Source organism: Notamacropus eugenii, chromosome 3 (genome assembly GCF_028372415.1).
Source record: "Notamacropus eugenii isolate mMacEug1 chromosome 3, mMacEug1.pri_v2, whole genome shotgun sequence".
Classification (NCBI taxonomy): Eukaryota; Metazoa; Chordata; class Mammalia; order Diprotodontia; family Macropodidae; genus Notamacropus; species Notamacropus eugenii.
In genome coordinates this window covers 240,806,321-240,821,445 of record NC_092874.1, presented here as the reverse complement: position 1 = coordinate 240,821,445, position 15,125 = coordinate 240,806,321, and the positions used below count along the sequence as shown (strand labels likewise).

The window sequence follows — 15,125 nt, the reverse complement described above, 5'->3', positions numbered from 1 at the left end:
CTTCTCTCCAAACTGGAGACTTCACATGTCATCTTTCTAATGCCCTAACATTGAGACCTGACAGCTTCATGAGGATGTATATGAAAAGTTAACCACAAATCATATCTCTGAATTCTGAAAATGGCAAATACCAGATCTTTGGCGGCACCATTTCTACAGTAGAGAACAAGCGCTAAATCACAGTATGCGATTCCCCTTGCTAACTTATCCTTAAGCATCAAGACATGGACGGAAATTCCATGGTAGCTACATTTAGAAAAGGGATTTATTTAACAGCAGTTGCCTCAAACATTCCTGACATCCATTGCTAAATACTCAGCTTTCAAGCTCAATTTACCAGTTAACGTTATATATTTAAGTAAGCATTCATATTTTTGCCACGTTGCATTTAGAGTCAATGCCTAACATGTGCTTAAGTTATGGGGTGTGTGTGCGTGAGTGAGTGTGTGTGTGTGTGTGTGTGTGTGTGTGTGTGTGTGTGTGTGTGTGTGTATGTGGGAAGGGGTTAAAAGAAGAAGGAGAGTGATTTGTGTACTTCTTTAAATAATTGACATTTCATACTGTGGCCTCATTCAATCACGAATTTAGAGCTGAGAAAGACCTTAGTTTGGGTGAACCTCATTTTGTTGTTTTAAAAACTGTCCTCTTTTGTTTGTGGATCACTTTTATTTCTCCACACAGCCCTTGCCCCTGCCCTCAACCATGCCTTGTCATGGAGCATTCAAGAAGCATTCATTGGGCTCTTATAACAAAGAAAAAGCAAATGCCCTGAAGAAGCTTCATTCTAACTTACATTCTAATGGGGGAGACCTTGTACATGAAAAGATACACACATGCATCCATCCATCTCTCTCTTGAAATATAGGTAACTTTATACTTGCAGATGGTGGGGTAGTGGGAGGGGTGGACTAGTAAAGGCCTCGTGCAGAAGGTGAGATTTGAGCCAACTCTAGAAGAAAGCCAGATTTCTAAGGCAGGATTCTAACTCTCATATAAATGTATTTTTTAAATTTGGATCTGTGATATCATTGGATTAGGGAATTCTTGGGGGGAGGGGGCAACTTTCTCCCTCTCCCTCTCAAGGCAGATCCCACTAGCACCATAACTTAAGAGAGTTGTCTGAGACACTGACAGACTTGCCAGTAGGTATCACAACTTAAACCTGGGTCTTTCAAGATTCCCAGGCTGGTCCTCCAAACCATCATTCTTCTTGTACACACTTGGCTGTGTATCTCTCCTTTCCTGCTTAACTCCTTAAAGGTAGGGAATTTCAGTCTGTATCTCTTATGGCATCTAGGATATTGCAGATGCTCAATAAACGGTCTTGGATACACAGACACACAAATATATACATAATATTCATGTTTGTACATATATATGTCTATATTTGTGTGTAAATATTATAAACACACATACATATACATACATATGTATATATATCTATCTCTCTATTTCTCTATCTATCTATCTTTAAAATCTCAGCTTGGCTCGCTCCTTCCTTTTTTGACCTTGAGCAGGACAGTAAATTTCTCTGGGCCTCAGAGGCTTCATCTACAAAAAGAGGGGGCTGCATCCTAAATCTATGATCCTAGGATCAGTTGAACAACACTAGAAAAGCATGGAGAGCAGAAATGCTCACCTGGAGATAAATCATAATAGTTAAGAAGCCCATCTTGAGGTTTCTGGGTGACACTGACTTCCTGGCTGTTCCAAGAACATGCTACTCCTTCTGAGCATTCTTTCTGACTGTCCTCTATGCCTAGAAGGCCCTCCCTCCTCCTTTCTGACTGCTGGCTTCCTTTAAGTCCCAATTAAAACCCCACATTCTACAGGAAACCCTCCCACAGTCCTCTTAATTCCAGTGCCCTCCCTCTGTAAATGAATTTCTATTTGTCTTGTATACACCTTGCTACACACACACACACACACACACACACACACACACACACACACACGGGTTTGTGAGGACAGGGATTATCTTTTGTCTACTTTTGTATACTTAGCGCAGTATCTAGTCCATAGTAGGTGCTTAATAAATTTGAACTGATCGACCAATTCTTGTAAGAATCCCTTATGAGGTGACATAGTAGAAGAGAAAAATGGAACACAAGTGGGGAAACAAGTGTTGCTGATGGGCTGACTAAGCTCCTGGCATTACATCATGTTATAGGGAGGAGGGCTGGGCCTCCCCTCCAGCTGTCACGTGGAGCACCTAAAGAAGACGATGACCTGTGCAAGAAGAAATCTGCTGAATGTTGCAGATGAAAATCCCCAGGGTGCTTCTTTCCCCATATTTAAGTCAATTTTCAGGATGTGAGGGAAGATTCTGGTCATGGTAAAAGGGAATTCCAGGATCATGACATTCTCTCTCTCTTTTTTTCTCCTAGTTTTTTCCAGCTGGGTCAAAAGTCTGCTGTGATGACTCAGGCAAAGTGTGTGTGCATGTTGAAATGCTTCAGGGACATTTTGAATCACAATAATATCTAAATGAGCTAGAGGAGGCTTTCTTGGAACAGAGTTCTTAAAAAGTATATTTATTGGTAGTTCTTTCCCCCTTTGGAAAGCACTTTGCATTGACTTGGTGTATGTATTTTGAATTTAGTTGAATGTGTTTGTGTTGTATTCCCCTTCCCTTCTTTTCCCTCTCCCCCCTTCTAATAAAACATAAGCATCTTGAAATTGGGGATTGTTTCATTTTGGTCTTTCTAGCCCCAGAACTTAGCATAGCCCCCTGAACATAATTGGCATTTAATTCATTGAATTAAGGAAGAATTGTGACCCTGGACTTTTATAGTGTGGTACATGTGTTCATGCCTAAATACGAAAGTTGACCCTTTACATTTCCATTAATGGTAATGCTAATACTTTGGAAAGAACTAGGGGGGGTGGGATGGGGAGGTATTTCTATTAACCAAACATATGGGTCTGCCAGGGAGGGCACTACCAAACCATAAACTGTAGGCAGTTAGCTGGTATGGTAGATGAAGCAGTAGCCTGTGAGTTAGGAAGATGTGAATTCAAATCCCATCGCAGACACCAAATAGCTGTGTGACCCTGGTCAAATCACTTAACATCTCTATGCTTTAGTTTCTTCATCTGTAAAAAGAAGGGATTGAACTTTTGATGGTTTCTGAGGTTCCATCTATCTTTAAGGCTGTGATCTACTTTCTTTAAACAGTGTTAAAACACCCAATCCCTAGGATCAGTTTTCACTTTTCTCATTTCACTTTTAGAGAACTGGGAACAAAAAACCCCTCAAAACATGCTAGGGACACCAGCTTCAGTCTCCTGTGACATAATATTGCTTCATTGTCAAGTTGCTATGTGCATAATATTTTACAAAATTGTTACACATACATGCAACTGCAATCTCATCTGGACCTCCTGAGGCAGGCAATGCAGAAAGCCTGAAGCTCCCACGCCACATAGCTTAGACTCCTCAGAGCATAGCATGATTAGCACCATGATCAGTGCATAAAAAAGGTTTCACTCCCTGGTGACATTGATGTGTATACTAATAGGAATTCATCTCAATGGGGCAGGAATTCCTTGAAGCAATAACCAAAATGTAGACATGTTACCAGATGTCTAAGTTGGGCTAGGATGAGCTGAGAGAAGAACCATGAGCCCATGGCAAACAAAACAAAACAGCAATGATCAATACATCTTGTTTGCAGGAGTCTCACTTTCTTCTGGCCCTCAGCCTGCCTGAACTCATTCTTGAAAATGAACAGCCCTGGAAGCCTCAGTATTTCCATATTCAATTCTGAAATGCCCTCACAACTGCACTCCACTCTGGGAATGTGCCTGTGTTCAATCCCACTCCAAAAAGGGAGTGACCCTGGCTGCAAAGCAAGACTCACCCTGGAGACGGACTGCTCCAGAATGGAAACAGCTTGTCTCTGAAATCCAGGGGGCTATCTCTTGCCCTCTCCAGGAAGTTGTTCATTGAAACACATAGTTCTGCAGAAAGAAGGATTTTTTTTTAAATGCAAAAAAAAGTCCACTTACTGACACAAGAAATAAGATCATTAAATCTTTCCTTAGGAAAGAGGGGATTTTCCAGCCCGCGGAAAAAGAGTTTCAGAACTCCAGCAACTGAGTTAATGTCGTGGTTACTTTGGTCATCAGCCAAAGGATTTTCACCTAAAATAAATGAGTAAAAAAAACAAATTATTCATATACTTTTGTTCACTCCAATCAAAACCACAGACATTTCTTTTCAAGGTTGTTAATTATAATTATGATCTGTGAGATTTTATATAGGACTAAAATTAAAATTACTAGTTTAGAAATCCCACCCTGTGATTACACTAAAAATAGTAGGCTGAAATAAAGCTGTTTTAAAATCCTGTTACCAAAGAATACCTTACAATTTACCAAAATGCAAAGAAAAAAATTGTGGCATTCATAATTCAAGTTTCTCTCCCCTCCCAATGAGCAGTCTAACATCAACATTTGAATTTAATTCTCTTCCCAGACTCCCCATGCCGCAGTGTAAAAATCCAATATGTGAGTGCCTGGGGTAGCTCAGTGTTTCAGAAGTAATGGAGACTGCTCCTGATTGCCAAGTTCTGCAAGAATATAAATGTTCCCTTGGCCCCCAGAGATAAGTCTATTCTAAATGGACAGAATCTTAAGTATCTGAAGATTTGGTAGTGTTTTCAGGCTATCTAGAAGGGATGATTTAAAAATGTACCTTTAACTTGTCAGAAATGGGGAAAAGTGGTCTTCTTTTTGTGTGTGACTTTTTGTTGTGTTGTACCCTATATTTGTAAGGTATAACACACCCTATTTATGGTGTTACATTTTGGGAGCACTGGAGTAGACCAGTGTACCCCTCAATTCCTATTACACACTCTTTTATAAGGTTACCCATTTTATACAGGGAGATAGATATCAAATCAGTTTGGTTAAATAAATTGAAAGAGCCAACATCAAGGCCAAGAAAATAACTCACTGGGTTGATTCCTGGTTCCATGTTTAAATCATGTTTGTTATCCATAAAGCTACTCTCCTAGAAAGGCACATATATATTTTGCATACATTTAGTTATTTCACAGAACAGACTCACCTTCACTCTGTGATTTGTTAACTTCAATGAAGAATTCTTTGGTTCCTGAACAAACAACCTCTCATTTCCCTTTCTTATTACTAGGAACAGTATACTAGGAAATCACTGATAAATTAACTACTTGTGCCTCCTTAACATGGAGAAACTGCATATCTGAAATGAAGTTCTGCTGTTTGTAACAGAATTATCTGACTTTTCAGGACCCTGAGATTGAAGAGGGATTCTATCATACAGACAGAGGTTGTTTTCCTCTCAGCCTGGAGGGTGGAAATTACCCAGAATGCCAATATCAAGCTTGTGAAGGTTTGCGAGAAAGTGCCTTCAAAGTGATATTGGCTTTAATTTTTTTGTTAGGGGAGATGGGGAATGGCTGTTGCTGTTATTATAATAGGACAGGGAGGGAGGGATGGAGGGATGGAGGGAGAGGGAGGGATGGAGGGACAAAGGGAGGGAGGGGGAGGGAGAGAGAGAGGAGAAGAGGGAGAGAGGGATAGGGAGAGGGAGAGGAAGAGGGAGAGAAGCCTTTGACTGAACCATCTAAAAAGGACAATAATAAGAGGGAGAATGAGAATTCCTGTTTAAAAGCTTATCTCCTTTTTTTTTGGAGTTACATTTATAATTTCTGAGTAATTAATTTGAATTTTCTAGCTGTATAAAGTGATCTATTATGGCTAGTTTGTATCTGAGTACTTCAGCATTCATGAATAAGGAGTTATTACAAAAAAGAGACAGTGAGAGGAGAGGGAGAGAATATCTTTGTCTGAATGAGAGATGAATTGGGAACAGTCAATCTCAATGACTGGGGGCTCAGGAGCTATATGAGAGAGAATCTTACAGATTTTATAGCTCCCTGAAAAATAGAGGAAGGATCTAGTTGTGTGACATTAATGAGCAATTCTAAAAGGCGAAAATTCTTTAGGCAGTAGTAAACTCAAGTTGTTCCTTGTTTTCCTTCAAACATACTTACAGGATCTGTTCCCTGGGGAACAGAGGTGAAGGAGGTGACTAGTAGAGAGGGTAAGTCACACCCAGGGTAAGGAAAGAGGAAAGGACCAGCGAGGTCCACATTCTTAACTAAAAGGGAATAGTTAATTTTTTCTGTTAACCTAAACACCTCTAGCCCAGTTACTGCTACATAAAACTATTCCTACTTGACATTTAAGATTTTTTCCATTTTGATAAGAACAACATACCCCCCCACCCAAACCCCAGGAATGACAAAAAAAAAAAAAATACTAAGAGAATTTCTGAGGTGAAATAATGGGGTCTGTGCTCTTTTAGTAGGCAGCTGAAAAACGGCATCCTTTGGCAGAATTCGGCTTACGACCAGTAACCACCAAATCATACAAAAGTTTTAGTGCATTTAGTTCAGTGCTAGGACTCATGATGCTGCTTTTTTTTGTTTGTTTTTTTCGTTGCTGCTTTCCATCAAATATTGTAAACTGTTATGTAAGAAGGAGAAAACTAAACAAGACTTTTTTTTTAACTAAAATCTAGTTGTTTCAATGTGGGAACTGGGCATCCTTTCAAAGATGGATGTGGTTTGTCATTTATTACTCATGAACAGTGAAATGCAGGAGAAGAGGCAGCCAACCCCATAGATCACTCTCTAACCCCTCCTCCCCCCACCCCAGATTCCTTATCCAAGCCATAGAGAAGGATGTCACAGGTGATGAACCTTGAGCTTTAACTTTGAGGAAAGGTAAGGAATGGATGGTTGGAAGAAAGGATAATGGGGCTGACTGTATTACTTTTTTAGATGTAAATACATTTCTATGGAATGGGGATAAACTTTAAACAATTATGGAAGTTAATTGATAATTAAAAGCATTTTAGCAAGGTTGAATTGATAGCTAACTGAAAGAGATGATGGGAATGAGGTTAGGTAGCAGGGAGCTAAAGATAGAGAGGGCATCAGGAAACAGACAGAAAGAGGAAGCAGGAAGGCACTAGATGGGTCACAGTCTTATGGATCGCGTCCCCTAGTCATGCTACTCAGAATCACTTTGCATAGTGCTTTTGTAGGCTGCCCATCTTGTCCTAAGTCAGGATGCAATGTTTCATGCTTCTTAGACCTTGGGTAACAAGTCATATCTTTACTCATTCCCCTGCATAGGTTTTTGTACCATTTTTCTTATATGAAATTACTCTTCTCCCTTATTTCCACTCCCTCCACTCAAAGTTTTATGTAGAGAGTTACACAGAGTGGACATATTCCTGCAACACTAAAGAAAATGATGCATTTTTAACAGCATTTAAGTAGTTGTCTTTCCCCTTGCATAAAAGCAAGAAATGAGTGGTCATGTTTCTGCAACACTAAAGAAAATGATGCATTTTTAACAGTGTTTAAGAAGTTGTCTTTCCCCTTGGATAAAAATGCAATTACCTCTCTCAAATGAATTTTTAATGTCATTGACTTCCACCTGGGAGCCAGATACTCTGAAAATCCCCTGATGCTGAAGACCTACAGAAAACAAAAAGGCAAGGGAGAAAAGGTGAAAAATTGCAACCTATCTTGTGGGTCCTTTTTGCAAATGACTCAGCAAATAAGGAGACAATTTTACTTAAAATCCATGGGTAGTTAATGTTAGTAGCTTACCATACAGATTGATAAACCTGATGCAGCTTTCCACAATGAGGGGGATGACTTGCCCTGAATCCTGCAGAAAGAAATGGAAATCAATTGACCTCAATTGAGAACACATAATCACATGCAAAATTAATGTTTGGAATTTCATTCAACTTAATTAAAGTCAAATAATTCAATCCTTAAAAATAAATTCTTCTTTTCCTTTCCCACCAGAAGCTCTTTTATAAGGTGGAAAGAAAGGGAGAGGAAATAATTTACATAAAGGTGTATTTCAGTTCTGAAGCAAGCCAAATCAAATATAGTGGAAATGCTCCCAGTTCTAACTCAATTTCCTATGTCTGCACAGGAATCCAAATTTCCCTTACAGATCCAATTGACACTGTCAAGTAACATTTTTCAAACTAAATATTGTACCTGCTTTGGGAAAGCTGATGGTTAAAATTTTCACTGAGCATTTGCACCTTTGAAATTGGAAATGCTACAAATGAGGGTTTGATTTATTGTTCTGTTGATTGTTCCAATTTAAAATGACAATGCAGATTAATTTTAAAAGTATCATGCTTTTTTGAACTATTTGTTAAATATTTACCAATATGCTCCCTGCCAATACCTCTCATAAAGACATTGGAAAAAATCCCAGGAGATAATAACTAGCCCCTATATAGTGCCTATTATGTGCTAGGCACTTTAGAAATATTATTTCATTTGATCACAGAGTGTGGGTTGGCTGGGACCTTAGAGGTCATCTGGTCCAGCCTCATGATTTAGAGAGAAATGTTCCACAAATATCCTCCCTCCAGGTAAAGATTCCACATTAGACTGTGTCCCTACTCTGAAGCTCAGTGATAAAAGCTTGCAACTGTAGACCCCTAGTACTGTATTTGTTTAGTTTGCATCAGAACTTACTCATAAATAACTATGAAGGTGATTCTCCTTCCACCCCCCCCCCCAAAGCACTTTCTCCATGATTCAAAATTTTATTTATTAATTTTTTAAAAATCACAGACACATCAGATTTATTTATACTGACATTTTTTTTGAAACTTCCATTTTCATATCTTGTGGTGCTTAAGGTCTTTTAGCGAATGTGAATTCTGGTAGTATTTTAAAATAAGGATTTACTGACAAAGGAGAAGAAGGGGACTGTAGTCTCAGTTAAACATGTACTAATGTCATGCACTGCATGTAGTTTCAAAAAAAAGGTTACTGCCTACAAAATTCATTGTTCATGTACTTTTAAAAAATTTAGCTCCTTTATGAATTAGATCTTTAATGGAAACATTAGCTCAAACATGACGGGTTTACATCAGGCACTAATTCACAGGGAATTTTTAATATGAAACTCAACAAGAACATGGTTTTCTGAATGTCTTAAAACAATTCAAAATACACCTTTCTGTTTAAGAAATGGGTTAAGAATTGGGTATACCATGGTTTTGCCATTTAAACATTTTGCTCCTGGTGGAGAATAAGCTCCATGAGGAGTGGGGCTGTTTTACTTCTTAGTGTGTGCGTGACACACATTTATATATACCCAAAACCTACTATTGGGTCTGATAGCTCTTAACAACTGCTGGTTGACTGATTGCTGATTTCTGGGATGGAAAATATCCTTCCCAAGGAAGATAGTGGTTGTAATGAAAAATGTGAGAAGTTTAATTGTTCTATGTTTCATTTTTAATAGTTCAGGGTGGTTCTGTAAATATTATTCTGTTCAATTTCCTGAGTAACTGTCACAAGTCTGTTTCAAGGGTATCAATTTCATGCTTTTCTTTAGGGAGTGTTTTTGGCAATGAAAACAGGACTTTGCTCTGAATTGGACAATGAATGGTCGATTGGATAGCAATGCGGTAATTAACACCAAGATTTATAGTTTTGATGAGCTGATTCATCTTAAAAAAACAGTACATCCATATCATTTAAAGGGAGTAACCTTTTACAGAAACAAATAAAAGAATGCTGTAATCTATAATAGCATTGTGTTTAAATGTCAGCACAAAAGGGCAGAATATTAGTTTGCACATTTGATGTACTAAATGCTTTAAAAAAAAGAAAGAAAAGAAAGAACACAGAGAACTGAAGGTGATCGAAAGGAAAATGTTTGCATTAAGAAAGTTCCAAAGAGAACATCAGGCTTTCATAGTATTCTTAAAATATATATATATTCTCTATTTAGCCAGTTTATTACCCATGTATTTTGTGAATGCTAAATATTTAAATTCATGCTTTAACAGATAATATTTTATGAGCAGTAAGAATCTGGGGATGTTTTTCTATGGACCACCAAGCAGCTTTGTGAATTTGAACAATTTTCTTTGCACCTCAGTTTCTCCAACTGTACAATGTGAAAAATTTGGTTCCCACTACCTCACAGCTATGTTATGGGGGGAAAATAAATGTAGATCTGCTATATCTAGTCCAGTAAAAAGAGTACTTGAGAGTCAGGAGGTATGAATTCCACCTCTGACACTGACAAGCTGAATGAATACAGACAAGTGACTTAAGCTCTGTGCCTCAGTTCCTCATTTGTAAAATGGGCACACTAGGTGGTGCAGTAGTCTGGAGTCAGGAAGACCTGAGTTCAAATCCAATTTCAGACACTTACTGGCTGTGTAACCCTGGGTAATTATGTTTACCTCAGGTAATGGCAAACCACTCCAGGATCTTTGTCAAGAAAAACCCCAAAAGGGATCATGAAAAGTGGAACACAAGTGAAAACAATTTAACAACAAATATATGAAATATCCACCTTACAGGGTTACTGGGAGGATTAACGGACACAATCTATATAAAGCACTTCGCAGGCATTAATGTTCTATACAAATGCCAGTTACTGTCTATCTGGCATTAGTGGGGAATGGACAGCTTCATGGACAAAAATATACTGGACATGTGAAATTTATCCCTTCAATTGCCAAATATTTACTTAGGACAATGTTTTTGATGGAAATCTTTCTAAATTATATTAAATGATTCCCTGTCTTTACAAACAGAGAACACTGAAGATAATTTAGCCTTTTCTTCTTAACTTCTGATGACTCAGGGTCATTATAAAACTCTATTTCTTTACTCCTCAGCAATATACATTGGTCTTAGGCTCTCTTTCAAGCTTTTTCAAACCTTTTGTCAGGTTATTACCCTGGCCTAGAAATTCCAATCTTCCTTCTCAACTTCCCCATCTGTAGCTTCTAATCTACTATAAGTGGAGAAATAAATCGCCAAATTTACTAATTACATTGAGTTAAAAAGTGAAAATTTGAAAGTCTAGTGTTAGTACAGGAAATTTATGATGAGGTTTTGTTGACACTGATGACTTAGGGGTGAAGTTGCCCCAAGTCCAAATAAATGGGATAATGTAATTAAGCAGTAAATGGAACTTGTTAAAAAATAAAATAGTTGTGAGTTTAACAGGGGGGATATGACCCTACATGAAATATTCCCTTCCCATGTAATAATATATTTCAGCAAGGAGAAACGGACCTTTTCTCTTTCATGAACAATCTGCCAAAGTTCTAACAGAAAGTCCCCAAGTTCACCCATGAACTTGGCACCAAGATCTTAGGATCTTAGGATTTTTGAGTGGGAAGGAACCTTGGATAGCACCCCATATTTTTGCAGTTGAAGAAACTGAGGCCCAGAGGGGAAAAATGACAGACTAAATCATGGTTCAGAGGACTTCAAATCCAGTGCCATTTTTCTCAACACTAAGTTGCAGGCTGAACTTAAAATGGGCGCATTATCCAGGACTGCCATCTATGAGCAACTGAGTCACATTACCAAAAGTTCTGATTTTCAGTATGAGATATCTTCTAAATGGATATAATAGAGTAATGAAACTTTGGAAAGATGCCACATGTAATTAGATAACTCCTTATTAGAGACATTGGACAATTTTACATGCCAGAGCTTTAAATTCCGTGGTCCAATCTAAAGGAAAATGTGGTGAATCAGCCAACTCTCTGAAGGCAAACATTTCTCTTTTAATGTATTGGAGAGACCTGATTAAAGCCAGGCACGACTCCAACCTGAAAAGTGTGATGCAGAGAGCAAGAAAGAGAGTGTCTACACTCTCCTCCCATTAGCACTATACCTGATGTCTTGTGTGCGAGTTCCTCCGTCCTCGGCTAGAAGCATTATTAGAAATACAGGATGAAAAGGAGATAGAGAATAAACACAGCAGAGATACAAGGTACAGACTATAAGGTCTCACAATTTCACCCAATATAATGAATTCCTCAAGTCATGGGAAATCCAAACAATTTTGATTTTTGCGTCTACTGCTGCCCCACCCTGCCATTTTTTTTTTTTTGTATGACTCATTTTGCAAGCTGGAAAAATACTGTTTAATTAAATTCTTGTAAAAGATAATATAGCCTCTCTTTACATAGGCCTTAAAAACAATAGCAACTCTCAACACCAGGTATACCTGGTATACCAAACCAAACGAACAGCATGCAGGACCAACCCCCTCCTCCAAGTGAAATCAATCCAAAATGTCAAATTCTCTTTTTTTCCCCTCTGACTTCAGGAAATATTATATTGCTCTTCTGGGTAAGCAAAGAGCCCCAGGACAGACTTGTATATAATGATCTGCCTCCTTTTATAAGAGGCCTAGACCATTATAGTAATAATGGAGATTAGCCACCCAAATGGCTGGTGCCAGTACCTTGATGAATGTTTCCAAATCCCCATTAAACAACTTAGCATTATACTGTGATCGGGGTCTGGGCTTCCTGTGTTTCTGGGGTTTAGGGGGAACATTTGGAGGCCTAAGGGAAGGGAATATAATTACTGAATAGAGAACAAATCAAACAATAAATGAAACACCCAAAGGTCATGTCAAAATTACACATATAAGGAACCTCTGTTAAGTATTCATGACTGCCCACCCACATAAGAAGAACCTTGTCTCTTCTTGGCCTTCATTCCATCCCTCTGCCACTGACCTGATTTATTAATAAGACAGACAATGAATGGGTATACCCTATATTTTGCAGCTAGTATTATGGGCCATCTGGATTGGTAGGGCAGAAAGAAGTCACATCAGTTGGTTAACATAACACACATGCTAGGAAATCACAGGTTTACTAAAATAGTGACTTGGGTGGAATTTTTATGAACTTAATTGAAATGATTTATGGTTATAATCTACTGTTTTATCAATGTTTAATAATATAAATACCTCAGGAGAATGATGGATTTTTATCCTGGGTACTAGTGGCTACGAATAAATTGTGAATGCAAAAAGCAGGGCTCAAAAAGCCCCCTTCCCTGGCTACTACCCCAGATTTGTGTTGTATCCAGTAATTAGAATGTAAGTTCTCTGAAGGAAGGAAGGAAAGGTCTCACTTTTGTATTTGCACCCCCAATGCCAATAGAGGGTCTGACTAAAAGAAGCTACTTAAAACTTGTTAAATTGAATTGAAGATCCATTCCAATATTTTCTAGGGGAAAAAAAGTGTATCTAACAATATTGTTTCTTTAAAAGAAACCATCACACTAACTAAATATGTGTTTTCCATATAATAATTATAATGTGCTCCAGCTGATCGAGACTGTGAGATTAAGTGTCTATTCATCTATCTACTTAAAATCACTGATTTAGAGGAAGAAAAGAACTTAAGTGAAACATCTAATTTCATAAATGAGTCGAGACCAAATGGCAAACCCAGACAAGTCTTCTGACTTCAAATTCAGTATTTTCCCCACATAGCTATGTATGTTTTACCCTACACACAGTAGAAACTTGTTTCACGTCTGAATTCTTTCTTTGGGCTATTTTATGTGCAAAAAGCTCAGACTGCAGATTCAGAAAAAAAAGACACACAGACACACACACTATGTTCTTTTTCCCATTTGTATTCTTTGTGTATCCACCATGCCAAGCCCTACAGTGCTTAACATAAGTTTCTGATAATGCTAGAGCCAATGTAATTAACAGCACAAATCAGCATAAGTTCCAGGGGCCTTCTTTTCCCATTTCCAATATATTTATTTTTGATATCACATTTATTTGCATAATGTATACCACTGAAGAGATCTCTCCCATAGCAGATCTCATAAGGAGCATAGATTTAAAACTGAAAAGAAGCTTAGAGACTATCTAGTCCAATTCCTTCATTTTACAGATGAGAAAACCTGAAGACCAGAGAATTAAGCAAAGTTGGGACAAGAGTTTCTTGTCTTCCAAAATGGCGATTGGAAAGGGCAACCTGAATCCACTCTATATATGATTGTGTTAAACATAAAGATGTAGAAGAAGGGGCTTACAACATTTGGTTGGCATTTCTAGTTCCTATGGATGTATAGGATTTTATGGCACTTTTTAAAAATGGGGAAAAAGTTCTTGAATAAGTTATAACAGAAAACATGGCCTGGGAAATAGATCAATGCTAAATCTTTTGGAAAATGTACTTATTTACTTAATAATAGATATTACAAGTTTGTAAGTTTCCTGATAGAAAAGCTACTAATGAATTCATGTCTATTGAGAAACTTGGCTACGTATGTAGAATAATACTACAAAAATCAAAAAATTAGCTCTGTCCCTCTGCCTTAAAAGTGAACAAATTTGGCATGTAAGGGGAGAAATCAAAAGATGATGATTTCAGATCTGGTTTTCAGCTTCCTAGTATATTTGAAGAATTCATCTGCAGGCAAGCTCACCTGACCAGTGGGGTAGAAGGCCTTGAACCCCATGATTTACAGGCAAATTTGTGATTTTGCAATTGTCAACAGAAGAAAATGAGAAAGACAAAGAAAAGGACCCATGACCATATGTCAAGTTCTTAGCTAGGTAGGCTGGGATTTTCGGATATCACTATAATTACTAGGTTAGCTTTTCCAGTCTTAATTAGGAGGTGAGAAAAGGCATGTGGACTACTGAATAGAAAATGCCCCAGGAGGGAAGGAACAACTCAATTGCTACCCAGTGGGTTCTTTGAATAGCAAAGATGTGACAATGGGTGGCATCTAACTACTTCAGTCATTTTAAACAGATCAAAAAGCTTCCTATTCATAAGAGTCTATGGCAATGGAATGGCTTTTTAAAGTTAGGGTTTTTTTCCAGTGGGTCTATTGTTTTTGGAAGGTCACTGATTAAAGGGAAAATGAAATCAGAAGACTTGTATCAAGCTAGAATCTCACTTAAATATCTGTGGGCAAGGCAAGTCTCAGAATATGGCTAATGCTTCAGCCTTATAATAGGTGAAACTATTAGAAATAGGTCACTGGCACCAGTGTCTTGAATGACTTCTAACTGCTATACTCAAGGCCTGACAACTGCTTCATTAAAAGAAGCTGTTATCTGAAATGGGTTAGTGTTCTAATAGTGGCCTGACAAAGGAAATTTTAGATTAAAATGGAATATCTTGTATTAGGTGCAGAAAAGGAGGGGAGGAAAAGCCCATGTCAAAGAATTCTTTCTGGAGTACCAAAAAAGCAGGGATAAGGTGTTTGTCC

The 15,125-nt window shown here is 38.0% G+C and overlaps 1 protein-coding gene across 2 annotated transcripts in view; it reads right to left on the bottom strand.

Annotated features, from left to right (window-relative positions):
• The window catches only part of SRGAP1 (SLIT-ROBO Rho GTPase activating protein 1), a 321,601-nt gene that overhangs the window by 34,969 nt on the left and 271,507 nt on the right, over positions 1-15,125 (bottom strand). Inside the window, exons 12-15 of one of the 2 annotated variants that reach the window (XM_072655259.1) lie at positions 12,331-12,433; positions 7,674-7,734; positions 7,461-7,538; positions 4,012-4,146 (exon numbers count right to left, since the gene is read on the bottom strand). In XM_072655259.1, the coding sequence (XP_072511360.1) occupies positions 4,012-4,146; positions 7,461-7,538; positions 7,674-7,734; positions 12,331-12,433 (377 nt within the window). Of the gene's footprint in view, positions 1-4,011; positions 4,147-7,460; positions 7,539-7,673; positions 7,735-11,754; positions 11,789-12,330; positions 12,434-15,125 lie in introns of both variants that reach the window. The other variant, XM_072655260.1, reaches the window with a different exon arrangement.